This window comes from Solanum tuberosum, unplaced genomic scaffold (assembly GCF_000226075.1).
Source record: "Solanum tuberosum cultivar DM 1-3 516 R44 unplaced genomic scaffold, SolTub_3.0 scf00068, whole genome shotgun sequence".
Lineage (NCBI taxonomy): Eukaryota > Viridiplantae > Streptophyta > Magnoliopsida > Solanales > Solanaceae > Solanum > Solanum tuberosum.
In genome coordinates, this window is record NW_006238994.1 from 1,874,407 (window position 1) to 1,900,911 (window position 26,505).

Sequence of the window (26,505 nt, forward strand, 5' to 3'; positions counted from 1 at the left end):
GGAACGTCCCTCTCAATCCGTTTTCCACTCCACCTATAATTGTTTTTTTTAACCAACTAATTTGCCTCTTTATTTTTTATTTAATTCTCACAATTAATAATATTTTATAAATGATTTTTTTTTCTTTTTTGAAAAACACAACCCCACAAAACATCACTTTCATCATCACCATTACCACCCAAAGAAGTTTTCATTTCTCTTTTCTTTCAACTTCTCACTTGCACCTTAAGTCTAATTTTTCAAAGAAAAGGAAGAGTACATGTACAATATATTCACAAATAACATAAAGTACTACAATTGTTGTACACATTTTCTAAATTGTGTGATGGTAACTTAATATGTTATATTAAGGTACGCGTGTCTATGTCTACTTTGAACCTTTATTTTAACTCAAATTTAATTAATTTTCTACAAGTCTTTAATTTGAGTTGTTTGTTGCATGAAGAATGAAAATAACGTTCAAAATAATAAGCCTTTCAGTTTCATCTAACGGATTTTTGAAGCAAATTATCTGTCGACAGATACTATTGAAATGATTAGTGCTTCATTTTGCATTATATTATTCATATATGTAATTACTATTAAATATTATATATAAAGAATGTTTGTATAGTATTCCTCAACACTATACCAAACTTCCATTCTTGTAAAGTAAGTTATAGTTACTAAAAAAATGTTTTTTTTTCCCACTACGTGTGAAGACAAATTTAATATTTTTGTTCTTTTATGCAATCATGGAGTTGTCTTGATCAAGAAGGGAATTCTAATATAAAATCAATTATTTTTCCTTAAAGTATATGGTACAATCGTCAAAGCTCATGGTTTGATGTTCAGCACGTCTTACTGAATAAAATAAAAAAAGACTAATTGGAAAGTATTATCATTTGCCCTAAGAAAGAAAAAAAGAACACTATATTCCAAAAGCTAAACACCTTTACTAATAATTTTGCTATGAAGGGTGAACTTTTTAAAAAAAGAAGTGAATCCATTCAACTAAATGTTTATAGTTGTACGTTGATTATTCCAGGTCGGTCTTGGATGGATGTTTGATCTCCTTATATGATCTTGAGTGGTTCTTATTTTTATAAGCTAGCTTTTGACATTGCTTTAGGTTTGAGATTCATTTTATTTTACATAATAATAGAATCAGACTCGTCTCACTTCAAAAAAATTTACTCGATGTTGGACCCCCCCCCCCCCCCCCCCCCCCCCCCCCCCCCCCAATTAAATAGCACACACTTTACACTGCTTTTCTTATCGATTGCTATGTTTTTTTCATTGTTTTCTCTTTCTTTCACTTGGGTTTGATGCACTTGAGCCAAAGATCTTTCGTAGATATATTAGGTTGGATCTAATTTGGGTAAATACTTTACCTAATAGATCCAATTTGTGTAGTTTTTCATTTTTTTTAGCTTATCTGGTTGGAGGGTGCTACTAGCTAGAGGAGTGTGTTCTATTGATTAGTGTTTCATTTGTTGTTCCTATGACTTGATTGATATCGTTTCGAGATGAAAAATAAAACTTTAGCTTTAGCTAATTCTGGAATCATGCCAGTTTTCGGGAATGAAGAGGTCTCGGTCTGATTTCTTATTTGCTATTGAAAATTGGTCTAACCGTGTAATACTTGCTTTGTATTTAATTATTACTCTATTTCATCATGTATTTGCAGACTGGAGTTCTTTCCCGGCAGTCTAATGTCTATGGACCGCTATAATATTATTGGTGATTACAAGTCAAAATTATACTTCTTTAAAGTGAATAAAATAGGAAACAATTATTTAAAGAAGAGGGGAATAAAGTGAAATAATAGTAATTATTCAATTATAATTATAAGGGAAAAAAGTCTGAAATATATTCGAATTTTGGTCGAAATTGTTGTTACGATACGAACTTTGAAAAGGACCTTTTACCCCTACACTATTTAATAGTGTATTTTAAAGGTATATATGTGCCCACGTGGACATAATAAATATTACATAATTATAAATAGTAACGTGTCCACGTGGACACATATATATCTTTAAAATACACTATTAAATAGTGCAGGGGTAAAAGGTCATCCATAAAGTTTGGTATCGTAACAATAATTTTGATCAAAGTTAGAGTATTTTTCAAACCCTTTTCCCTAATTATAACAAAAGATTTTACTTTTTTAACTCTTGGTCAAAATTCATGTTCTGTTGTTTTTCCATGTGTAAATTGTTACATAGCCATGTGTTTTGCACTGTCTTTTAATTTTCTCTATGATGTTATTAGACGACAACATTCCCTATTTTGTGCTATAATAATCTGTTTCACACTAAAGACAACAATCTTTAGAAATGAAAGCAATCTTTGACCATAGTGCAAATTTTGGAAAAATTATTGTCAACCAATTATGCATCATGTGTTCAACATTTAAAACTCCAATTGTTACTTCATTCATGAACTTTGAAAATTAAGGAACTACTTTTCAAATTAAAAATAATAATCTTACACCCCGTTTAGGTCAGCAGACTTTATAAACACCTGATAAGTTTTAAGAGCTAAAAAAATACTTTAAAACTATTGAAATTGATTTTATAAATAAACAGTGTTTAAATAAGTATGGGAATTGTTAAAACTAATAATAACTAGGGTTGTTCACAAATCGGTTTGGATCGATTATTGGTCAAAACTAATTTAATCGATTTTTAAATCATCAAAATCAAATCAAATCAAATATAATATACATTTACCGGTTTGGTTGTTATCAGTTTCGGTTCAATTATTTGGTTATTAATCATACACAAAAAAAATTTAAAAAAGATTCATTCAAAAGAGGGAAAAAAGACAACAGTTCACTCAAAACGAAAAATAGCTAGAACAACCAACATTACAGAACTTTCGATCACTGTTTTATTGTGAATAAAGCTTCAAAATTAAACATTTTGGCCTAGAAGGAAGAGAGTGACATTCTTAGTCCACAAAAAATTATCATAGACACTCATATACATGAAATCAATAAGATTAATGTTCTCGTCTTGGACATTTTTGTTTTCATAAATAAATTATAAATATTTTTTTATGAAAACATATAATATAAGATATTTAAATTTTCTTATAAAAATAATATGTTATGCATGTATAAAAATAAAATATATATATATATATATATATAAAATTATCGGTTCGGTTCGATTATTTCTTCCATTATTTTAAAACAAAATCAAATATCGGTTTTAAAATTTTTAAAACCAAACCAAATTCAAATAAAATTGATTTATTTAATCGGTTTGATTCAATTTTTCGATTTAGATTGATTTTTATCCAAACCGTGAACAGCCCTAATAATAACCGTCCGTTTGATAAAAAAAAATTAAATTTATAAGTATGAAAAAAAAGAACAACAAATACAGAATGAAGAGAAAGTTAGCGTTTCGTTTTAAGAAAGGTATTTCGAGAAATTGAAAAAAAAAACTAGAAAAATGGTAAAAAAGAAAGGAAAAATTACGCGGATAAGTAAACATATACTAGTTAATTAGTTAATATAGCTTTAGTTTGAATTAATTACGGATCACAACTTAATTTTAGCTATATTTACGTTGTCTCTCTCCTCTCTTCCTCTCTATCTCGCCTCCCTCCTCTTTTTTACATACAAGATACAAATTATCAAATAAAAATTGTACATATAAATAAACAATTATATGATAGATATACAAATACAATTAGCTTCTCTCCACTCTCTGTCATTTTTTGTTGGCCTCTCTCCGCTCTCTCTCAATCTCGCTCACCTCTCTCTTCACTCTCTCAATCTCTCTCGTGAGATATACAAATACATATATACAATTTATCTGAGTCTGGAGCCAAAAGGGCAAAAAAAATTGTCAAAAATTCCAAAGGGCACATCAAACTTTTTTAAAACCAAAAGGGCAAAATCGCTTCTGACGAAGCGATTACCCTCTGACACAAGGCGAGTTTGAATAAAATAAAATAAATTTTTTTACAAAATCGCATTGTGTCAGAGGGTAATCGCTTCGTCAGGAGCGATTTTGCCCTTTTGGTTTTTAAAAAAAAATTGATGTGCCCTTTTGGAATTTTTGACAATTTTTTTTGCCCTTTTGGCTCTGGACTCCAATTTATCTGACAGATATACATATATAGTTTGCCTCTCTCCACTCTCTGCCCTCTCTCACTGACCTCTCTCCTCTCTTTCTCAATCTCGCTCACCTCTCTCCTCCCTCTCCCAATCTCACTCGCCAGATATACAAATACATATGTATTTCAATTACATATATACAATTATTTTGACAGATATGCATATACAATTCGACATATATACATATACAATTTGCTTCTCTCCACTCTCTGCCCTCTATCGCTCGTCTCTCTCCTCCCTCTCCTAATCTTGCTTGCCTTTCTCAATCTCTCTCTCCTCTCTCTAACATGTAGCTACAAATCATAATTAGTAAATTATAATTATGAAGCATAATTAAGTTATTTTTGAGTGACTATATGCGAAAATTTCGCAAAAAAATAATTAATCAAACTAGAAGTGATTATAAGCTGAACATTAATTTTAACTTATAAGCATTTGGTTTATAAGCACTTTTAACAAATGCATAAGTAAACTTAAAAAATTGCTTAAATTAATTTGATCATCTTATAAATTAATTAATTTAGCTAAATACCCTCTATAATTAGTCCAATCATTATAAGATACAACTTGATTCATTCTTTTCTCTTTCCACCAAATTTTATTTTTATTAGATACATCTCCCTTAAAATCACTCTAAAGTGAAAATATTTGACAATACAAAACACATTTATCCTTGAGCAAATATTATCTCGTAGAATTGGTCAGCCTTTGCCTTACGATATATGACGAATTATCATTCGATGAAACAACATTATTATTAAAATGCAAGAAAGACTTTTTGTGAGATTGCAATTTTAATTTAATCTCTTGAAGTCAACTATACATTAATTCAGAATATAGTTTTTTTTGTTTTGAATAAATAAAAAGTAATTGAAGAAACATCCCATTTACGTAGGGGTGTCCAATATGTACTTTTTCATATGTGTGCGCAAATATCATTAATCATTATATGAAGACATAAAATTATAGTATGTCAAGACCGCTTGAAAATAATAAAAAGTAAATATTACTTTAAGACAAAAAATAAAAATCTTAAAATTACTACACTAAATTATAATATTACTTTAAATATTAATATTTTCAAAAAAAAAAAATGTCTTTGATTTATTGACGTCCCTCACCTACCCACTCAGAGGCGGAGTCAGAAGGGACCGAGGAGTTCATTCGAAAACCCTTCGACACTGTTTATGCATGGTTAAATTGTTAGTTTTATGTATATATTGTAGATTTTGAATCCCTTTCGACTTCTCATATGTTTGAGTTTTCATATTTTAAACTTAGTGAAAATTCTGACTCTGTCGCTGCCTCACTAAATACCTAATTTAGGTCTTATTCATATGGGAGTAGTTACCATCAGATAAGCATGAAAAAAACACATCAGAGGTATCTCTATCAACACAAAGAGGCAATGCAAATTAAATCAATGGTATTTTAAAATATATAGACTCTCTGTCAATTTAGGAAAAATATGAGGGACTATTTTGAGTATTTGAAAACTTTAATTTGCATGCTGAGTTGGATTTCCATATGAAAAAAATAACAAGTGGAAAAGAAATACAACTAAGCTACTCAAAGATATATAAATCTACGTAGTTACAGCTGTATAGATAATATATTTTTTCTTCACTTCTTCAATTTACCCAAGCCAAGCAACATTCTTCTTCTTCAATAAGATTAATTAGGACCCCATCATGTGCAATTCTCGTTTCTTATAGGGCCGGCTAGCAATAATTCTTACTTGGACGTGCGCAAATAGACATTTAAACAATCATAAAGTTAACAAGTAGACAAATACATGCATCTTATGTGACATGTATATAAATCTTCAAGTGTATTTCATGTGAATTTTCATGTTAATTGTTAAGTGTGTCTAGTTGTTCAACTTTGTAGAAATTTAAATGTCTTGTGTGCACCTAAGATTTGTAGGCATAAATATTAGTTAAGACCGAATTAGAAAATACGTTTATATATCCGCCCTCAATGCATTCTGAGTCGAGCATGTCGCATAGGGCTTGCCTAGTGCGGTTTACATCCCTTGTGTGGTTTGCAGGCTATTACACTGTGGAGGGTTTACCCAGTGCGCACAAAGTGCTCACCACAAAATACTCACCCGAAGGACAGAGGTTGTGACCAATGGCGGAGCTAGGATTTTTAATAAGGGGGTTCAATATCTGAAGAACTAAACATACGAACTAACCAAAGGAGGTTCGACATCTATTATATAAGCATAAAAAATAATTTTAACCATGTATAAATAGTAAAATTTTCCGCCGAAGGGGGTTTGGATGAACCCCCTAACAGAAGGCTGGCTTCGCCCCTGGCTATGACAGAGGTTGTAACGACAGCGGGTTATCTTGGGGTTCCAAAAAAAATATATAATAATACACTTTAAAGTTAGAAAAGATATTCCTTCACGTCAAAAGCTAATAAAAAGAATTGTAGCTCGCTCATTTATGAGAGAACTACTTCAATATTTTGAATTAGGCATTGCAATAGAAGTAGATGGAGTAAATGGTAAGAGTGGACAGTTTGCCCATTTTTGGTGGAAGTTCCATTTTGATCTATGTTTTTAGGGAATAGGGCGATCCCTTTTAATGTGTGGTGTTTAAAAAATATCCGTTTTAAAATCGAATTCTTTATATGTGGTTGATTTGATTTTGTTGAGCTTAATTATTAATAATGAGACCATAAAAATATAAAAATAAAAGAATCAGTCGTTATCTAACAAATATATAATCATCAATAAAATTGGTTCCAAGGTAGAATATCAATCCCTAGACAAGTTGACATAATGATTATTTGCACTTATTTGCGGAGCTCTCAACGAATGCACTCATAGGTGTTTGAAAGAGCAAGCCGGAGAAAAAATCGTTGAGATAATACCTTTAATCCTAATCTCATCTATTGAAAAAGGGAGCCCCTTTGATCATCTGAAGAGATTTTTAGGCAGAATTGACATAATTATTACCACGAGGATTGAGCTGCCAAAAGAGATTATCCTCCTTTGGGCTGAAAGATAATATTTATGCCGTCCATAGAAAAAGAAAAGAAGAAAGTATTATGAAGCCAAAACAGACTAAAATATACTACCTATGTCACAATTTATGTGACTTACTTTCCTTTTTAGTCAGTCCCAAAAAGAATAACATATTTCTATATTAAGTAACAATTTAACTATAAAATGTCTATTTTACCATTAATGAAATAATTTACAGCCACACAAATTTCTATCATTCATTTTGGACCACAAGTTTTAAAAGTCTCTTTTCTTTCTTAAACTCCGTGCCGAGTCAAACTACCACACATAAAATGGGACGGAGGAAGTATTGAGTTAGTAAAATTATAGATGGTATATGGAGTCGTTAAATTATATGTGGCAAATAGATTGATTTGATTGAATTTGAACGAATCAAAATATGATGGATTAATTTTGCCACATTTTAATTACACTCCATAGCTTTTTGATTTTATGGATACTTATAATTAGTTAGATTTATAGATGCTTATAAGTTACGAATAGAATCTTAGTTCGTCTACTGGGCACGAAACTTATGAAATATAATATTTAAATTTTATGATCTTAAACTAAATATATGTATAATGAATTAAATTGATTTCGTATCTTATGATATTAAATACTTCATGTTAAAATTAAAAAAGGTACTCTCTCCATTCTCTTTTATTTAGTCCATATTTAACTTGACACTCTGATTAAAAAAGTAGGGGTCTATTTTATTAAGTTAATCTTATTAATCAGATTTTGAAAATTTAGATTAAACTACCATTAGTACTTTATGTAGTTACTTATTAATAAGGTAATCTGTCTTTGATTTACCAAAAAAAAAAATACTAAAAGGGAGAAGTAAAAAAAAAAGTGACACACGTGAATTAAAATAGAGGGGGTTAAATTGTTTTTTTTTCAGGTTATTAATTTCCTTTTCCTACATACCTTAGGACTACTTTCCCATTCCTATTAGAATAATGAAATAAAAATTGTCTACTTAAATCATAGTACGCCACCAAAAATTAAATCCATAGTTTTTTTTTCTTCTTCTAATTTTATCACAATTTTAAATAATGAAATCAAAAATTAGATACGAAAGATTAACTTTTTACTTAATATTTTTCTTGATTTTTGCATGCATTTTATGGATAATGAATTATACAATGTTTGAGACTAAGGATGAAAAACAAATATTTATACTAGCTGGACAAAGTAACATGGCTGGACGTGGAGGGGTTGTTAAAAGAGTTTGGGATGGTTATGTACCACCGGAATGTCATCGGAATCCGGCAATCCACCGACTAAACGGAAACTCGATATGGGAAGTAGCTCAAGAACCTCTCCATGAAGATATTGATTTTAACAAGACATGTGGGATTGGACCAACAATGGTGTTTGCTAATATTGTGTTGGAGATGGACCCTCAATTTGGGAAAATAGGGTTAGTCCCTTGTGCGATCGGAGGCACTAGTATCGATAAATGGTCACAGGGTTCCAGGTACATGTCTTATCTCATTGTAACATACTCCCTCCGTCCCTATTTACTTGTCCTTATTTCCTTTTTTAGTTGTCCCTATTTAGTTGTCCATTTTGACAAATCAAGAAAGGACAACAAATTTTTTCCTATTATACCCTAATTTACACTTCTTGAAAATTGTAAAAGTGTATGTTGTTTCCCTCCAATTTATTTCACTTGAATTCAAATAAGTGGTTGTAATTTTGAAGTGAAAAGTTGTCATAAGGGTAAAATTGTAACTTCACTGTGCTAATCATTGTTGCCTTAATCTGTGTGCCATTTCTAAAGTGGACAACTAAAAAGGGACGGAGGGAGTATGTGGTTATCCACATTTATATATATAAAAAATAATGATAATGATAAATTTAGTAGTGAACGGCACCGACCCAATTCCACCGCCTTTGATCAAATACATCCGCGCAAGTCTTATTTCCACCGCTTAATCGTAGCCGTCTGTCATATTCCTCAAACCTATAAATACAAGGCAATTATTCCATCCCGGTTTGCTTTTGTTCAAGTTGTACGAACTGATCAATCGAGATGTACATACATTCTGAATTTACTGACGACTCTATAAATATAAATAATTATGTTGTAAACCTAATATTACTATATTTTTGCTAGGCTCTACAATGACATGATTAAAAGAGCTAGAATTGCTTTGCAAGATGGTGGAACAATTCAAGGAATTCTTTGGTACCAAGGGGAAAGAGATGCATTAACTTTGAAAAAAGCAAAATCTTATAAAAGAAAATTGGAGAAACTTTTTGGGGACGTTCGCAATGATTTAAATTCTCCATTACTTCCAATATTTCAGGTACAATTTTATCGAAAAATACCCTTTGAACTATGTTAATTTAATTTAAAAACTTTATTGTGGTATGAATTAATGATGATTTGAATCTAAAAAAAAAATTAATGATGTTAGTGACTAATTTAAGGAATTGTATTAGTAGTTATCATTGTTTTCTAAAATTGACATGTTAACAATATCTACAATGGACCACGTACGACGTAGAATGTGTTTTTGTATAATATATGCTATATTTAATGAAACAATATTACTGTATAAGAAGGATAATTAATATCTACGTTATGTTTCAACTGAATTATTATGATTGTGGAGTTAGGTGATAATTGTGAGTCATAAAAGTGTTTATAATGTTGAAAAAAATTGGAGTAGAAAAAACATAAAGAGAAAGTTAGTTGTGCAATATATTGTTTTTTACTTTTTATTATTAAAATAGAAAATAATTTCTTGAGAAGACATTTACCAGAATCAGTATGTGTGAAATACTTCTATTTTACATAATCATGTAATTGACATAAAATTTCAAATTCTTTCTTTTCTTTATTTTTAGAAAGAAAGAAAATTTATAACATTAGCCATATAATTTTCGTGATATCCTCCGATTAATTGGTTTATCTCTTTACAAATTTATTCTTTTGTTCTTTTTTACGAGAGATCTTTATATTTACACATATGAAAACAATATACAAGGGATCCTTACATGCTTATTTTCTTCTATTCTAATTAGTAAAGGACTCAATTGACCCTTTTTCCCGATATTTTCTCTTTCTTTCACTACAACAAAAGAGATATTTAGTGGCAATAGATTTTTCTACTCAATATTTATTGCCGCAAATATACTTAGCGACAACTGGGACAATGTTATATGCATTTTTAGCGGCATTTATCTAGAGTATTGCTTATAAATATCCATATTTATTATTACAGCTAAATATTTTATTGCCGTAGTATTTTTTAAGTGAACCTACTAAGCATTGGATATATATCCAAAAGATGGGAAGGGTGAAATGTTCATGTAAAAACTTTTTCTTTATCACTCTTACTTGTATACCAAAATATTACTTAATATCATCATATAGTTTTTCAGGTTTGTTACGAAATTAAGTATTTTATGTAAATTTTAGTATTGATTTTGGGTATAATTGTATAGGTAGCCCTAGCTTCTGGAGAAGGACCCTTTATGGAAGAAGTGAGAGAAGCCCAGCTTGGAATTAACCTTGACAATGTAATAACTGTAGATGCTTTGGGCCTGCCTTTGGAGCAAGATGCCCTACACCTTACTACTCAAGCCCAAGTCCAACTTGGATATAAGTTGGCTGATGCATTTCTTAAAGCCCATTATATATTCAGAACAACCCAATAGCACTCTTTCTCCTTCTCTTTTATTTATTTATTTTCTTTTTACCTTGGTGTGATCTATAAAAAAGCTCAATAGAATTAGGAAAATATCAGTTTAAATGTACCTCTCATAATAGTGATATCGTGGGTTTGAGCCCCACTAAATTCGTGTAATCCAATAACAATGGATATGTCATGTATTCATTGGTCTAACGCAATAACAATGGATATGTAATGTATTCATTGGTCTAACGCAATAACAATGGATATGCCATGTATTCATTGGTTTGATGTGAACAACAATAGTAACATATGTGAATAATAATTTTTTACCAAATTAGGCACCCATGTGAAGAAACTCACCACGATCAAACATGCAAACAGTGTGCCCAAAAATCAAACCTTTTTTACTCTTCATAACCAAGGCTTCATATAAGTAACAACTTCTCACTCCATCAAATAAACAAAAGAAGATGTTATTCAAACTCTAAAGAAGGTTTTGATAAACAAGAGTGAGTACAAAGAGATACAACTTCAAAATAAACCTTCATGCAAAAAAAAAAAAAAAAAAAATCCTCATCAAGGTTTTCCTTTGGAAGATTCAAATGTAAAGTATGCTTTTTATTTGTGCAAGAAGCAGAAGAACATTGTTATGAGAAATAAACACCTCAGGGCGGCAGTCCAAAGCATGAGGATGTTTGTTAATCTTCAGCTAAAACCACAATAGGGTAAAATAACTAAAACGGGCTTTCACGCAATCAGAAGTTGATAGGTTCCCTCAAGAGTCTCTCCATCTGGCGTGCCCTAGTCCTTATGGACATGTCAAAAACTTTCTGGCCAAATTCTATCACAAGCCCACCGAGAATGCTAGGATCAATCTGTAACGACAAGGATTCAATATCATAAACAGATGCGATCTTTGACATTTGAGAATTTTCAAGAAGAAAAAGTTTCAGTAGCATAATGTACCTTCTGTTCAATGTTCACCTTCTTCCCTTTTCCCATCACCTCTTGCAATGTCTCCTTCAATTCTTTCTCCTCCTCTGGAGGAATAGGCTGGGTAGAGTAAACAATAAGATTTAAGAATCAGATATCTAACTACAAGGAAACAACAAACTAGGACTGCCAGCAATTAAAATCTTGTATCAATACAGCAGTTAACAACCCTTAGTCCTCAGAGCACAAGAGAGCAGGGTATCAAAGTAGTCAACTCAAAGCATCATTCATTACATTACGCAGAATAATGAAGGGACCTCACCAATAATGACTATCAAGACATTGAAGTATTAGAACAGAATTATCCGCCAACTATTTACATTGGACATCATTTGGTAGTCACATTAAAAGTGCAGATATATTGAATTTCGAAGCAAACTGCAACATAGTCACTATCTTTCCACTAGAAAAGACATTTAACTTCATGCACAAATTTTCAAGAATTGCCATAAGCAGTTTATAAGCAACTCATACTGCTTTCATCCTCATAATTCAAGTATCACTTACTCTTTCAAAGCACCATTAAGTAAACACCATATCGAAAATATAGTTTAACTTGAAATAGCCCTCGCCACATTAAATTAAAAAATACAAAAGATAAGGATCTATATTCGAGCGCAAACTTTTAGTGCCAAATAGGTGGACTTACAATAACAGTTGTTACAATGGCTTTAAGTTCCCCCTTGTGTGCCATGGTTAACTCTGCAAACCTTTTTGCTATGGCATCAACATGTTTCAGCCTCCCATTTTCAGCCAAAACAACTAGAAATCCAAAGGTAAAAGAAAATGTCAGACAAATATAAAGTGATCATAATTGGAAAGAAGATATTAGCTGAGCAGGATAATAAAAAACACACATGCTCAGCTACCACATGACAAATAACAAAGAGATTATGAAATCTTGGCGGTGTGAAGCTCTGATTGGTTTTTTTTTAAATGAAAAAGGTGTGAAGCTCTGATCTTTAAATCGATCATAGCAACCAATGGAGAAAAGACAATAGTATGTCAAAATTTCTGCCAAAAAGAAATATAGCTTTACAAATGCTGCTGCCAATGTGATAATGAAGAAGCATTCCCGAGGCAATGAAAAAGTAGTAAAAAGGTGGAAATTCCCATGTCAATAGGAAGCCATAATGACAGAAATGGATACCGGAATCAAAGTGAAGTTCAAAATAAATTGTTCATTCTCGAGGCAATATTAAAAAACGTTTTCTTAAAAAATGACTTGACCACATATAAGATAAATCTTTCAAGTAAAATAACTCCACTAAATATTTTTCACAGGTCACCCTACAAAAATATTTTCAGAATTATATACTTTAAACGCTCAAAAACATGTTTCTGAACAGGTGGTGGAAAAAAAATAGTTACTATGACTAGGGAAGACTTGGGGAGTAGGAGGAGATAACAGAAATGAGAAACGGTAAATATGGTGCAGGTTAGAACAATTTCTCCAGATTAGTCCAGCGTGAGGGAGCAAACTGAGAATAGTCCCCTGCTAATCACGTGATCTTTCAAACCAAACAAGTGATTGGTTTGATTTTCTTTTTCATCCCCAAATCCAACAAAAATACATGTCCAATAGACCAATACATTAACCAAACAGAACAAAAATACACAATGATCAGATAATCCTAAGTTGACTGTCAATTGCATCATTGTTCACCAGACCTTTTTTTTATTTCATCACCTAGATCATTTTGATTTTCGAGAAAAGAACATTACTATCCTTATTGCTTTTGTTTCTTTCTAATAAGTAACAATTACTAATTAATTAAAAGGTATCTTTTGGATTGTCTTGTTCAGCTCCAAGCAGTACAACACAAACCTTCAGTTTACAGTATGAAAAGATGACCACGCAGCTAGGATAATAAAAAACCAACAAATAGTGACATTGAAGAAGAATTTACTATTTGCTAGTGAGATTCACATTGATCAAAGGAACTTGCTCATCTAAACCAGAATATAGATACCAAATTGATGTGATTCTTTGTGTTAACCAAGAACCAATCAACCAGGATCAAAATCTTGGAACTGAAACAACGGTTGAACAGTCCAATATCAAGAAATGGATGTTATCTCAAGCCATATATCTTGGAATCAACTACCAAGTGATTCCAAAATGGGGTGAAAGATGAGATTCTGTTTAGTTATGCATCTCTCATTGTTTCTAAAACTACAAATTTTCACATTTTAAAAAATGAAATATAGTACTTTCAGAAATAACAATATAATTTTATCATACCCAAGAAGTTCCTTGTGAGCTCTCCAAACTTAGCCTCTGAAGAGATGTCAGACATGGCCTTCACTCTTGTCTCTGTAGGTACAGAGAGATCCTTCATAAACTGAGAAAATTTAGGACTTTTCTTTGAAGCCTCAATAAGGTCCAAAATCTCGGACTCGACCTTCTCCAATGCATTAGCTTTTACAGCTGCGATGTACAAAGCTGAGGCATAATTTCCAGAAACCCCATACATAGTCACAGGAACCTGATACATCATAGAGGAGCAAACGATGTTAACACATTTATGGCTCATATTCCAAGAGATTTAGTAATAGTATTCATTTCTTCTATCTCTTTGGATATGAAGGAAAGGACGAGATGTATTGCTTCAAGTGACAGAGATTGCTATTATTTTGAATTCAAACTTAAAAGAGAGCAAAAGGTGAAACAGTTGAGATATCATGAGTCAAAATATAAAAAAGAACTTCCAACATAAAGTGGAATTGGTAAGAATGAACTGGTCCCAGACATGCATAACTGACAGGAGAATAGGGAAAGTTTTTTGATGAAAATAGGAAAAGTTTTTTACTACATAGCTAATAATCAACCCCTATTACCAGTCTTCTACAACAATAATGAGGATATGAGTTGTTTTCTTCAACATACAGCTTGAAACAGTTATAGTTAATGCCAAACCCTGCGCTTCATTGATAAAATCAATGTTGACTCTCTATCAACCAATAATGTGGGACTATTACATGGTTAAAAATTGACTTGTTCTCTTGAATAATCCCCAGCAGTTGTGCCGCTAAGAACTTATGTAAACACTTTTCAGGCAGTATCTCAGCTCTACATGACAGACTTAATGGACTTGGCAGCAAAAAAGAAAAAAAGGAATCACTAGGAGCACATGTGAGATAAGCATCAGATCATGTCATCCACTGCCAAGGGAATCCCCAAACGAAGGAATCAATTTAATGATATGTGCAAAATAATAAGTAAGTTATGTTCATTCTTCATTTCCAAAAACATAGGTACTTTTACAAGCAAGATACTTTATCCTATTAATACAAGGGAGCTCAAAATTTTGCTAATTCAGAAGAATTTCCAACTGATAGACAAGAAGTTGGTGTCAAATGTCAATATATTGTGTGGATTTACATCCAACCTTCAAAAAGAAAGGAGTTGAATTTTGCTTGAAAGTATTACCTTTTCTAATAAATTCAAGAAAGGCAATGGGCGTCAAATAAAATTTGAAATCAAAGATGCATCAGTAAGTTAGACTTCACTTTTCAAACCTCAGGTTTAATTTTTTTCATTGGAGCTTACAGTTGAATCAATATTGTAGTATCTTTACTAGAAAATTTAATCTGATGCAGATACCATTTTAAGGAGTTAATTTACCCAATGGGTTTCAATATGCATTTACTTTAGGCTAATGCACTGCTTTAGGCAGCAATAAGTTGCATTTACTCAAGGCTATAAATGCAATGCTTTAGGCAGCAATACTTTGGTGACTTGGTGTCAAATGTCAATATACTGCAGGTTTATATCGAACCTTTGAAAAGATAGGAGTTAGATTCTGCTTGAAAGCATTGATAACTCTACTAAATTCAAGGAAGTTCTTGGGATCCAAATTATACTTGAAATCAAGATGCATCAGTAAATTAGACTTCACATTTCAAATGTCAGCTTAAGTTTTTTATGTTGGAGCTTACAGTTGAATCAATATTGTTGTATCTTTAGTGGAGATCTAGTTATGCAGATACCATTTTGAGGATTTGATGTACCCAATGGGATTCAATATGTATTTACTCTAGGCTAGGAATGCAATGCTTTCAGCAGAAATAAGTGACATAGCGAAAGATTCAACTTCACTAAAAAGTAAAAAAAAACTCAATCAGAAACAAATATCAAACATACAAATACGGCTACAATCTCATAGGACTACTAACCTTTACTTTTTTCTCTTTGGCAGCTGGGACAGTAGCATAATTTCTTGACAACTGCAAAAAAGAATTGACCAACATTCATAAAAAAAGCACCAATAAAACAAACCACTTTACCATATCACAACAGCATGTACACTTTTAACAGCTCTGTAAAGAATAGCCATTCAATCAAACTTCAAACGGGATATGCATGCTTATGCACATTCGAAGGTTTCTCTTTTCAAGTACTTTGGGTGTAAATAAAACAAAAATTACCATCAATCAAAACATGATATTCAATTTCAATAAAAAAAAAAAGGAACTCCAGGAAACAAACTAAATATTCACATAGCAACAAGCTACCAACCCCCTTCATGAAAAAAAGTTTTAAAAGGCTAATGCTTGGCCATGATGCGAGGATAATCTTAAAATTTCCGCCTCCTCCCATCTAACCACCACCACACATACCGAGGTCAAAATGTTTTGTTTTGCAATAAACAAAGAAGACAAATAACAGAAAAAAGTATTTCCAATGCAATGATGACACTATTTTCACATGTGAATTCAATCAGAAAATCACACCATAATACTCCACCCTAAGCTGCAAACATATAATCATTTCCATCAATTTCACTTTCAATTTAAAAATTTGACTCCACATAGCAGGGTTTGTTCTGACTACGTAACATCACAAAAAGATTAGCACCCAGAAACAACATTCATCCATTTCACATAAACATATATCGGGAATCAAACTCATCCAATTTCAAAGTCAAAAATAAAATAAAATCGAAGAATCTAAACGGAAGATGCAGATCAAAGCACAACCCAGAAAATACAAAAAACATCAAAGACCAAAAGTAGGTCTAATCTGTAATAAGAATGAAAACCTCGGGATTGGAGATAAGGGCCGGATAAAGAGCGGATCTTGAATCAGATGAAAGGGCTTTGCGTACGTGAGGAAGTGTAGATCTAATACGCCCTGCCATTGCCATCGCAGAGAAGCTTTTCTTCGAACCCGATTTAGCTTTTCACAGAGATGTATGTATGCCTTTTTCTAGTGTTGAAAATAGCTGAGGGTTACGGGGTAAAGGAGGCTGTTGATTTTACTGCCTTAACATTTCAAAGCTTGTAGTTGTAACCTAAGAGGGCATACAATTTCTATACTACCACTACCATTTAGTGACATGTGTACTTTTTTTATTTTTACTTTACAAGAAACAATTTTATTTTTAAAAAAGGTTGGATTCCCTGATGATAAAGTCGCTCCATCACTTATAACAACTAAATCAATTCATCATTACTTAATAAAATTGTTATTCAAGGCATGAATCGCATTTTTTCGCTGGAGGAGACCACAAGAAAAAAGTTTAGGATTTGATTAAATTAAATTCCTTCTTTAGTTTAGTAATTTGAGAATAATCATATTTTGTTATAGTTTTATATTAAGTAGATGTATTTCTTTGATCATAAATTTATTTGAATTCTATAATTTGGCATAGCTTAAAATTTAATAAATATTATATTAAGCTCATAATTTCAATAAATTATTTACGTGATTTAATGAACGTAAATATGAGTACCAATAGTGTCACTTTAAATACCTGCATAACAGTTGGAATAAAATAGGTTACCAAGTATGAGGAACAAAACATGTTTTAGTTTTTCATATGAAGCTCATTTTAAAAGGCTATGGAAAATTTACAGCCTTCTTTTCCAATCACACATAATGGAAAATTTACAGCCTTGTGTCGTCAATATTTAATCTTCCATAGTATGGAGGAACGCTTGATATCTGTGGCATGTTGCAATACTGATGCTCTACTTCGAACTAGGTTAAGGTAACCAAGTGCCTTGAGCTTAGCCTCTATTACATGTAACAACTCGTTATACCATGCTGGTTTTCTCTTCAACACTTGTTTATAAGCAGTTAATCCAAGCCATTCAATTTCCCCTTTCTCCACTTCAAGAACTGGACGAAAATCTGAACCAGATTTGAACGAATACATCCTCCTCTTGATGAGCCTTTTCATATACCTAGTGAAGTCAAAAAAATTAAGGAGTCAGTGAATATGTGACACACTCAGATATGATGCAGAAGGGCTCTTGGTCTATCCTTGATCAAACATTTCTCTATGAATCGGAGTTTGAACAAGGTAGGTCCAACACCAGTGTATAAAAAGAGCAAACAGCATCAATGATAATGTACTAGATGTTTCATACCTCAATGATTTTTCCAAAGCATCTACATAAAATTTGGTGCTGAATCTATACAAGCATGATAAATCATAGAGGTAGCAGTGGAACTTCATGGCACAGAGAAGAAAAGCTTGATAAATGTTGAGTCTGACCACTACTGCTGAGTTTATGTTAGAATCATAGAATATAGGATGGCATTTCGGTCTAAGATAACTGCACAACCTAGCCTTAAAGTTACGTCCTGGTTTATTTAGCCAGCCAACAGTGAGGGTTGAACTTAGCGGGGAATTCAAGTACCTGTCAGCAAAAGACAACATCAATAAATATCTACCTATTAATCAAATTCCTTGAGCATTGAGAAAGTCGATGAGAAAGAAGAGTATGAACATCATGCAGAGGAAAATGTTGCTAGTAGCCAAATATCCTAACCATTAAATTGTTTAAATAGGTTCAGTTATCAAAAATTGTTTTAATAGGCCAATTGCTAGCCAAATAAGATTATAGTTGATGCCAGAATGTCAACAAAACACCATTTCAGTCTACAAGACACTTCCTAGTCATTAATGAAGAAACAAAAAAATGAGCTGACGTGAAGATCTGCTACACCAATTAGATCATCTTGAAAGCCAGAAATGCCTTGCACAACAAGCCAAGGTAAACTTTCCTGTGGAAAATGGACACTCTATAATTGTACACCGATCTTTCCCAGATTTACAGCAAGGCAGACCTCTACAAAATAAGTGATGCTTATCAACCAACTCTTGATACGGTTCATGTTAGAAGAGTCATTTTGCTACACTATGTGCTTAATAGGGAAGTATCAGTTTCTTCAGCAAGTGAGTGAATGATTCCTAGAGTGGCCTACTCCGCTTTATCATAATATAAACAATTAAGAAACACTAAAATAAATAAAATAACAACTTGCACGAAAATCCGCAAGTGACGCCATGTTGCTACTAGGAAGATAGCTGACCTTGTGTAATCTGCCTGAATTTCCAAGGTTGAGCAGTTGATAAATAGTCCACTCCATCGAAGAAACGAAGTTCCATCTTCAACCACATATAATCTATCCGATCCCAAACCTGGTATAATATTCATCTGAAAGTTCGTTCCAAATTTTTGTTCATTCATGTTGCAGTTGTAGGCACGAAACCCTCTCTGCAACCGGGACAATAACTTAGAAGCCTGTTCCTTTGAGGTTGAGATGAAAAGCAAGTCATCAATAAGCCTAAGCAACAGACTGATAGGTTTACATGCCACAAGATGATCATATCTTGCAGCTGTATCATCAAGGAAAGGTTCCTTTGAAGGAAATCCAGGGGCAGGTATACAAGCTTTCTCAAGAAATGGAAATATCACTGAATTCTCAAGATGACCATAATACAACGAGCAGAGCAGAGAGGACAAAACACTTCCTTGAGGTATACCGACAGATTGCAAGAAAAACTTGATACCTAACTGCAGTACATTGCGCTTTATGTGCTCCTTCAAATCATTTTGAAGCTGTTCTTTTCTTACTTTTCTGCCTTTAACCTGGAACAATCAATAATTTAGATTTTATTATAGCCACTTTTGGAAGTAAGGTTCTTAAAGCATATCAACGTCAGGTCATGTTTCAACTGAAAGATATAACTGTTCATCAAATTATTATTTTCTTGTTCTTTGGTTGAAGGAGCCTTGATACAAAATCAAAACTCAGAAAAATGATTCATTCCTCTTTCTAGGAGTAGGATGTTTAATTGATCTGCCCTTCCCACCCTACACCCCATTCCTCATAGATCCTTAACCTTGGGAGACCTACCTAGAGCTCAATGCGCAATTTTCTCTTTGAACATCAAACATTCATGTTAATTTACACTGCTTTAAGTTAGTTGGTTATTTAGTCGGTCTCATGTGTTTCTTCTTTTGCAGAACAGTATTCAGATATGCAAATTATAATATGTACAAAGACTATCAAGGATGGAACGTAAAAGAATGCATGCCTTAAAAAAAATACAATCAGTACCAAAAAATTATAAAACAAACTCACATGAAGTGAAAGAAGACGAGAAGACCATGAAATGTACATGTAGATGTTTTTACCATAAGGCAGTTCAAATAATGGTAATAAGCATGACCTCTTTCACACAAACACGATCAGGGCCAAGAAATTATGAAACAAATTCACATAAAAGTGAACGAAGCCAAAAAACAACCATGTAATTTGCATGTAGATGTGTTTACCCTAAAGCAGTTCAAAACACCCTACCTGTTGCTTTACAAGAATGCCATGCAACAAGTGAGTGGGAAGAAAAGACCTGACATTGGCAGGACCAGGGATATTCTCTTTACTCCCTAATGTCCAGTTTTCTGGTATCCTCAGAGACTTCTTAGTGCACACAACTTGAACAACTCGGCTGAAAAAATATTCGTCCTCCAAATTGAGATCATCCAGCACACTTAGTAGCTTATCTTGGTCTACAGAGTCAAAAGCTCTTTCAACATCTGATACAACGATGAATACTCCAGATTTGACAGAAAACCCACTCTTCAGATTTGATAAGAAAGGGATAAGCCTTTTATACACATCATTGTAGCCAAATACAGATGAACCCAACCTCTCTGGTTCTTTTGCTACTACATGTTTGAGCACTAAATGCAAATCTTTGAGGACTCCATTAACAGACTTGTAATTGTGGTGTTTGCAATTTTTACCAGCGCCTACTTTTCTCCAACCTCTGGGTCGACAAGGATGACTCACTGGCAAGTGTAGGGATGCTTTAAGATTTGCAAGCATTCTTAACCCCCTTCTTTTTGGAACTAGTCGAACTTTTGAGAAGCCAAATGACCTAGTCCTTATTATATTGCTGACAGATTCAGCAGTTAATTCTTTATACCCTTGATCCCTTACGCAAGTCACGGCTTTGGAAATAAGATTCTTCCAGGTCGGCTTGCGGTAATATAATATATCTTGTTTCTCATGCTCAGCTTCAGTTGCATAAAAGTTGGCTTGAATCAGTGGCACAATAAAAGAAGAAAACAACCAAAATATCCAGTGTTCTAGTAATTTATGTTTCAATAAAAGGGAGTTCTCATCTGATAGTAGAGGATAACTAGATAGTTTAACTTTCCTCATGCACTGCTTGGACATGAATTTCTCAAACCTTCGTAGCTTAACAAGCTTGTAAATATTATTCGTTAGAACTCTCCAATTAGAAGGAGTCCCCAGCAAATCTATGGGCACTATATTTCGACAAGCAGCCCAAACAAATGATACAACTTGCTTCTTCATACAAAAACACTTGGTTGGCTCCACAAGAGAGGATTGTGATTCTGAAGTAATATTGCAACTTTCAGACTTGAAGTAAGAGTGTGCCAATCCATTTTCTGGACAATCATTTGGAAATATACTTGCCTCAGATTTGTTTCCCTGATATCAACCAGTTCAGAACATCACACATTTAATAATCATATATCTGGAAATGCTAGATATGGAGAACTGAGTTGGATCATTCATTGACTTTTCAGTTTTCACTAAGTGCACCTGGTTATGTCAGATAAAAAATGGCACGTCATATGAGTCAGATTTCTTCTGATAATTAACAATAAGAGATTGTAATAGGAAACAGACTGGCCCACACATTGAAGTAATATCCAAAATCTCTAAAATATTTGTGGTTCAGTTGACAAATCTTTGGGAGTCAAATGGAATACTAGTAAATAACTAGTTTTCTTTCTTTTCATATAACATTAAACCTCAAGGGACCGTAAATAAGAAGGGGATGAACTAAAATTTTAAGAAGTTCAACAAAGACAAACCTTCAAGATAGTTGCAGCAATATTTTTGGTGTCTTGGTCCAATGATGGAGCAGAACAGTGTTCTTCCAACAGCCTTAAGTGTTGGCACTGGTGAGCTTTGCGGATGAGAGATTTCAGCAACTTAATAATTGAATGGTATCTAGGCAAAACAACAAGTGTTAGAAAGAAGACAAAGTAAAACAGGTATAGAAGTACACTCCTGTCCCCAAAACAGAACTAAAGGACCATGTCAAATGAACAAAATAACTTGTGCTGAGACATGTACCATGTTATTTTAGGATTAACAACATACTGGTCCACCCTTTCACTGCCAAAAGGAAGTGGTGATAATAGTGCAGAGCAAGACAAGTTGTTTGGAACAGAATCAAAGAGAGTTGACCCAAAAAAACAACATTTTCTGGTTGCTTCAGTTAAACTACATCAACAAATTGAAGCCAATCAAAGAGTAAAGGGGGCAAAAATGTCGTTAAATATAATGAGAATTATAAAGCAGCAGGTAGCTCTCGAATAACCCATTCAGACTTAAGCTAATGATTGAAGGCATATTGACAGTAAAAATTATTGACGAAGGTTTTCTGATAAACTAGCCCCAGCACCCCCCACCCCCCGCGCGCAACAAATAGTAAGTTTGCTTGAGCTCCTACAGCAATGCCATCTACTAGTGTACAAATCAAACAGCAATATTATGATGATCTGGCTTCCCACTATCAGGTCGCACCATATATTTTTGGCCTTTCTGTTGACAAGAAACAAAAGGCAGCTTCTAAAACTTGGCAAGCATTTTCTCGATAAACAACCCAATGCTTGACTATGGCATAAAGCTCCTACACAGTTTATAATCTTTGTCTGATCAATAATTATGTATGTTAATCATCCATAATAATTCCAAGCTCATACAAAGTATTCATTAGCCCCTAAGTGCAGACACTTTGAGCTTGAGCAGACAAAAAGAAACTAAAAATGTGATAAGAGGAGCACCATGTCTTTTCAGAAGGGATAAAATCTCAATTTCAATCTTTGGACTGTTAGAAAGAGAAAAAAAAAGTACAGTGCTAAATCATTTACTCCAGAGTATTTTTGACAAAGATTATCTGCATATTCCACTGAGAGATATGCCTTCAGTATGTGAAGAACAACCAAAGAGACTAAATGAGATAAAAATCCTTGAAGAAAAAGACAACTTAAAAGAGAAGAAATGAACATAGATTATTATCAATAAAGAACAAGGGAAAGCTGTTGCTCACAGACACGAGGATGGAATGAGATTACAGTTGCTTCTGTGCACGCAAGGAGCTACCTCAGTAGAGACATTAACACCTAGGGATCCAAAAATTTCCTTGAAGAGTTCATTTGCTCCAGAAGAGTTTGGCTTCAAGGAATACAAGATGTCTAAGTATTCTTAAGTTTGTCAACAAAGTTTTCCCTAACGATGGCACAGAGGCCAACAACAATCAGTTTCTATTTTAGTTCTTCCATTTCCTCGAGTGACTTGGAAATAAAGGCAGAAGTAAAACTCCTCTCTAATTAAAGGGAATGAAACCATTTAGCTCTTAAGAAGCAGAAAGTTTCAGAACAAGTATGAATAAAAGTGGTGGAACTCCATCCCTTTCTTAATTTCGACTAGTAGCAATTAAAGTGAATCATAATATCAAGCCAGATTAGCATGGGGGACAAAGTAGAAGGATACGCTCGGATGGGAATACTGATGAACAACTATCCAACTTGTAGAGCATGGTTCGCCTGTCGATTAGAATTTCCTTTTTGACCTCTGAAAGAGGGTCAAAGACCGAACAACACGAGCACCAAGCATTTGTCTGTTGATAAGAAAAAGGGAAAACTTTTTATTAAACCAAAAAAAATGAGGGTGAAGATCTAAATAGATGCTGAAATATTTGTGAACTACATGCAGAATTTCCTGAGTTCTGATTGTATAAACTTTTACCTTTTTCATCAAAAAAGAAAATTTCTGATTGTTAAAATGGGGCTAAGGATGACTCATCCCAATACACACCCTTTAGCAATCCTAAGAAAGATAAAGTAGGATTCAATCATTCCAATGCCTAGAAGTTATCAAGCTACTAAATGTGCACTATAATCATCAAACTGCATCATTTCACAAGAATAATATGCAGATGCATTTAATGGTTATAAGATTGAAAACCTTCAACTGCAATATTCTGAAACATCTTACAAGTCAGTGATCTCTTATCAGCAAATGCATCACACGCAAAAAGGGCCATATTATGGTGTGTAAAAGACCACAAGCTAGATATAAGATCAAATTTGGTAACAGCAGTATAAGTTTCATAAATCACCTTTTCAAGAGGAGGTCTTGAATTTAAGATTACATCACACTTCACGTCTCCCAACCACTCGTCCTTAGAATGTGTTCCTTGAGCCTTCAACTGCCTAAGCTTCCTTTGACGCAGCCATTTAGACAGTCTTTTACGCTTTCCACGCGATGGAGTATGTCTATTAGAGTAACATTGTCCTTCCCTAGATGGAAGCACTTCACAACAAGCGGAATTAACTTCAGCAGATACTGTAGTTTCTGTAGATAACTTCTCCATCTCATATATTTTCCTGCAGCACCAAGGCATGGAAACTATAATCCTACAATGACAGCAAAGCCAGGTAGTACAATTTACAGTAACAACATCAGAACACAAACCTAATGCCCATTTCTTTCCTTGCTGATGAGTAAACTTCGTCTACACTTCTCTTTTTCCTAGATTCTGGGATTAGCAATGGTTAAAAGATTTACAATAATTCAAACAATGTGGAAATCAGATACATAAGCAGAAATCCACAACTTCACAGTATATTTAGAGACATATGAGAAAGAAATGAATTATGACCACTCCATGAAGCATCTAGACTTCTGGTACTAATGTCTTAGAGAACGATTTGGAGACCTAACATTACAAGGCTAACCTTTAATTTTGTTGTTCAACCATCAAGTATTCGAAGTTTACTGGCCCGACTAATCCGTATTCGCACCCTGGTAGGCCCACTAAAGGGGTAAAGCAACTCCCGATTGAGATTTGAGATTTGAGATGTTCTTCATTCCCATGGCTCAAACTTGAGATCTCTAGTTAAGGATGGATGTATCCCGACCATTACACCACACTTCTTGGTGAAGACAAGGCTACCTTTAAGTACTCTAAGTAGATAACAGAAGATATAATACTCAATATAACCTTTGACTGTGTAAATTGTTGTGCATTGTTCGGTTCTCTACAACTTATCTCAATAGTCCAATTGCTTTTGACCATGAAATAATAACTCTGTCATCAAAAGTCAGGAACCTACTGTACTCTTCTGTCAGAAAAGTCGACTGACCATTCAGTGGCTATTGCTGAAATCCACAGTTCCTTTTTCCAGAGAAATTGGCATACTTCAGTTAAAGAAACTGATGTATTTGCACTTCCCCGTATAGGATAAAGACAACAAAAGAAGTTTAAATGAACAGGAAAAAACCGATATTGAGTAATGCAGACTATCAACTAACTTTTTATCATTTTGAACAGGAGAAAATGTCTCTGAGTAAATCTACCAACTAGTGAATTTATAAGTTACTCCACCATATGACAACTTGAAATTCAGTTTGATCAGAACACCACGTGATGATTTTAAATTGGGAGAAGGACAAGGATGATTAAAACTTGATTGAAATCTCTTCCCATTAAAAGTTTGAGATATGGGGTCATCAAAAAAGTTTGAGATATGGAACAATAATGCTAAGCTACACAAAGCAGGATTCGGGCAATGAACCCTACATCTCTCTAACTTGGGCGACAACTATGAAAATTTGAGGAGAAAGCTTTGCCATGGACTTTGCAGTCGTGGTCCAGCCCCTCCTGCTGGGCTTAGTCCTTCCTCTTCTCAGCCTACTTATGCAACCCTAATTAAAACAGACACCAATCTTACTCCCACTACACCATTAAAACCCAAGGAAGTAAGTTACGTCCATGGCGAGCCAACAATCTTATTTGGAACTGCTGATATTGATGCTTACATAAGGATCGGAATTTACAGTTTGCTTTGATAGAAAAGTTCTCATATGGTAAACCTGATATGGCAGAATTGAGGAAACTTTTTCCTCAGCAACTGGGAATTAAAGGAGGCTGCTCATTTGGTCTCACTTATTCAAGGCATATGCTAGTAAGGCTTTTTCTTCATGGAGACTTTATCTCTGTTTCTTCCAAGACTGTCGTATATATTTGGGATAAAGACGAGGGTCGGGATGTTGATTATCAGTTTAGAATTCAAAATGGACACTTTTGTTTAATCCAAACGAGGAAACCTCCATTGCTCTTGCTTGGATTTCTTTTCCTGATCTCCCCGTAAAACTCTTTACTAAGAAGTTTTTTTTCTATGAAATAAGAAAGATATCATTAGCAGAAAGCATCAAGAAGATGCAAGCATTACAAAGAGATTATCAGCTCCCAGGAAGGCAAAAAAGCCATCACAACTATCAACATACATCTATGGAGCTAATAAATTCTAGGAAAGATTCAACAGTAATTACAGAGGAGTGGTTTACCCAACTAAAAAGACGAAGAAAACAA

The 26,505-nt window shown here is 33.4% G+C and overlaps 3 protein-coding genes across 3 annotated transcripts in view; 1 reads left to right on the plus strand and 2 right to left on the minus strand.

The window, feature by feature from the left end:
* The first annotated feature begins 8,338 nt into the window (after positions 1 to 8,338).
* LOC102583605 (probable carbohydrate esterase At4g34215) lies at positions 8,339 to 10,811 on the plus strand. The gene is made up of 3 exons (XM_006345441.2): positions 8,339 to 8,619; positions 9,262 to 9,454; positions 10,599 to 10,811. The coding sequence occupies exons 1-3, from the start codon at positions 8,339 to 8,341 to the stop codon at positions 10,809 to 10,811; spliced, it is 687 nt and encodes a 228-aa protein (XP_006345503.2).
* Positions 10,812 to 11,246: 435 nt separating this feature from the next.
* Positions 11,247 to 17,058, minus strand: LOC102592995 (ATP synthase subunit O, mitochondrial). Its single transcript, XM_006345393.2, has 6 exons — positions 16,828 to 17,058; positions 15,962 to 16,012; positions 14,028 to 14,271; positions 12,432 to 12,544; positions 11,756 to 11,842; positions 11,247 to 11,664 (listed from the first exon to the last, which is right to left on the minus strand). Exons 1-6 carry the CDS (start codon positions 16,930 to 16,932, stop codon positions 11,545 to 11,547), a joined length of 720 nt encoding a protein of 239 aa, XP_006345455.1. The 5' UTR covers positions 16,933 to 17,058; the 3' UTR covers positions 11,247 to 11,544.
* A 438-nt stretch (positions 17,059 to 17,496) lies between these two features.
* LOC102593334 (telomerase reverse transcriptase) overlaps positions 17,497 to 26,505 on the minus strand; it is a gene marked incomplete at its 5' end in the record, with an annotated part of 21,689 nt that continues 12,680 nt past the window's right edge. The window contains 9 exons of the mRNA XM_015307842.1: positions 17,497 to 17,974; positions 18,161 to 18,433; positions 19,110 to 19,669; positions 20,385 to 21,545; positions 21,935 to 22,073; positions 23,179 to 23,323; positions 23,622 to 23,748; positions 24,250 to 24,517; positions 24,606 to 24,669. Of these exons, the coding sequence (XP_015163328.1) occupies positions 17,692 to 17,974; positions 18,161 to 18,433; positions 19,110 to 19,669; positions 20,385 to 21,545; positions 21,935 to 22,073; positions 23,179 to 23,323; positions 23,622 to 23,748; positions 24,250 to 24,517; positions 24,606 to 24,669 (3,020 nt within the window). The remainder of the gene's footprint in view (positions 17,975 to 18,160; positions 18,434 to 19,109; positions 19,670 to 20,384; positions 21,546 to 21,934; positions 22,074 to 23,178; positions 23,324 to 23,621; positions 23,749 to 24,249; positions 24,518 to 24,605; positions 24,670 to 26,505) is intronic.

Excerpts from the sequence above, each read along its gene's own strand:
- LOC102583605 (XM_006345441.2), top strand. The coding sequence starts at position 8,339 with ATGGCTGGACGTGGAGGGGTTGTTAAAAGAGTTTGGGATGGTTATGTA. Across the intron at positions 8,620-9,261 it reads AAATGGTCACAGGGTTCCAG|GCTCTACAATGACATGATTA; the intron begins GTACATGTCTTA and ends TATTTTTGCTAG. Across the intron at positions 9,455-10,598 it reads CATTACTTCCAATATTTCAG|GTAGCCCTAGCTTCTGGAGA; the intron begins GTACAATTTTAT and ends ATAATTGTATAG.
- LOC102592995 (XM_006345393.2), bottom strand. The coding sequence starts at position 16,932 with ATGGCAATGGCAGGGCGTATTAGATCTACACTTCCTCACGTACGCAAA. Across the intron at positions 14,272-15,961 it reads CCAAAGAGAAAAAAGTAAAG|GTTCCTGTGACTATGTATGG; the intron begins GTTAGTAGTCCT and ends ATGATGTATCAG. Across the intron at positions 11,665-11,755 it reads AGGTGAACATTGAACAGAAG|ATTGATCCTAGCATTCTCGG; the intron begins GTACATTATGCT and ends TTGTCGTTACAG.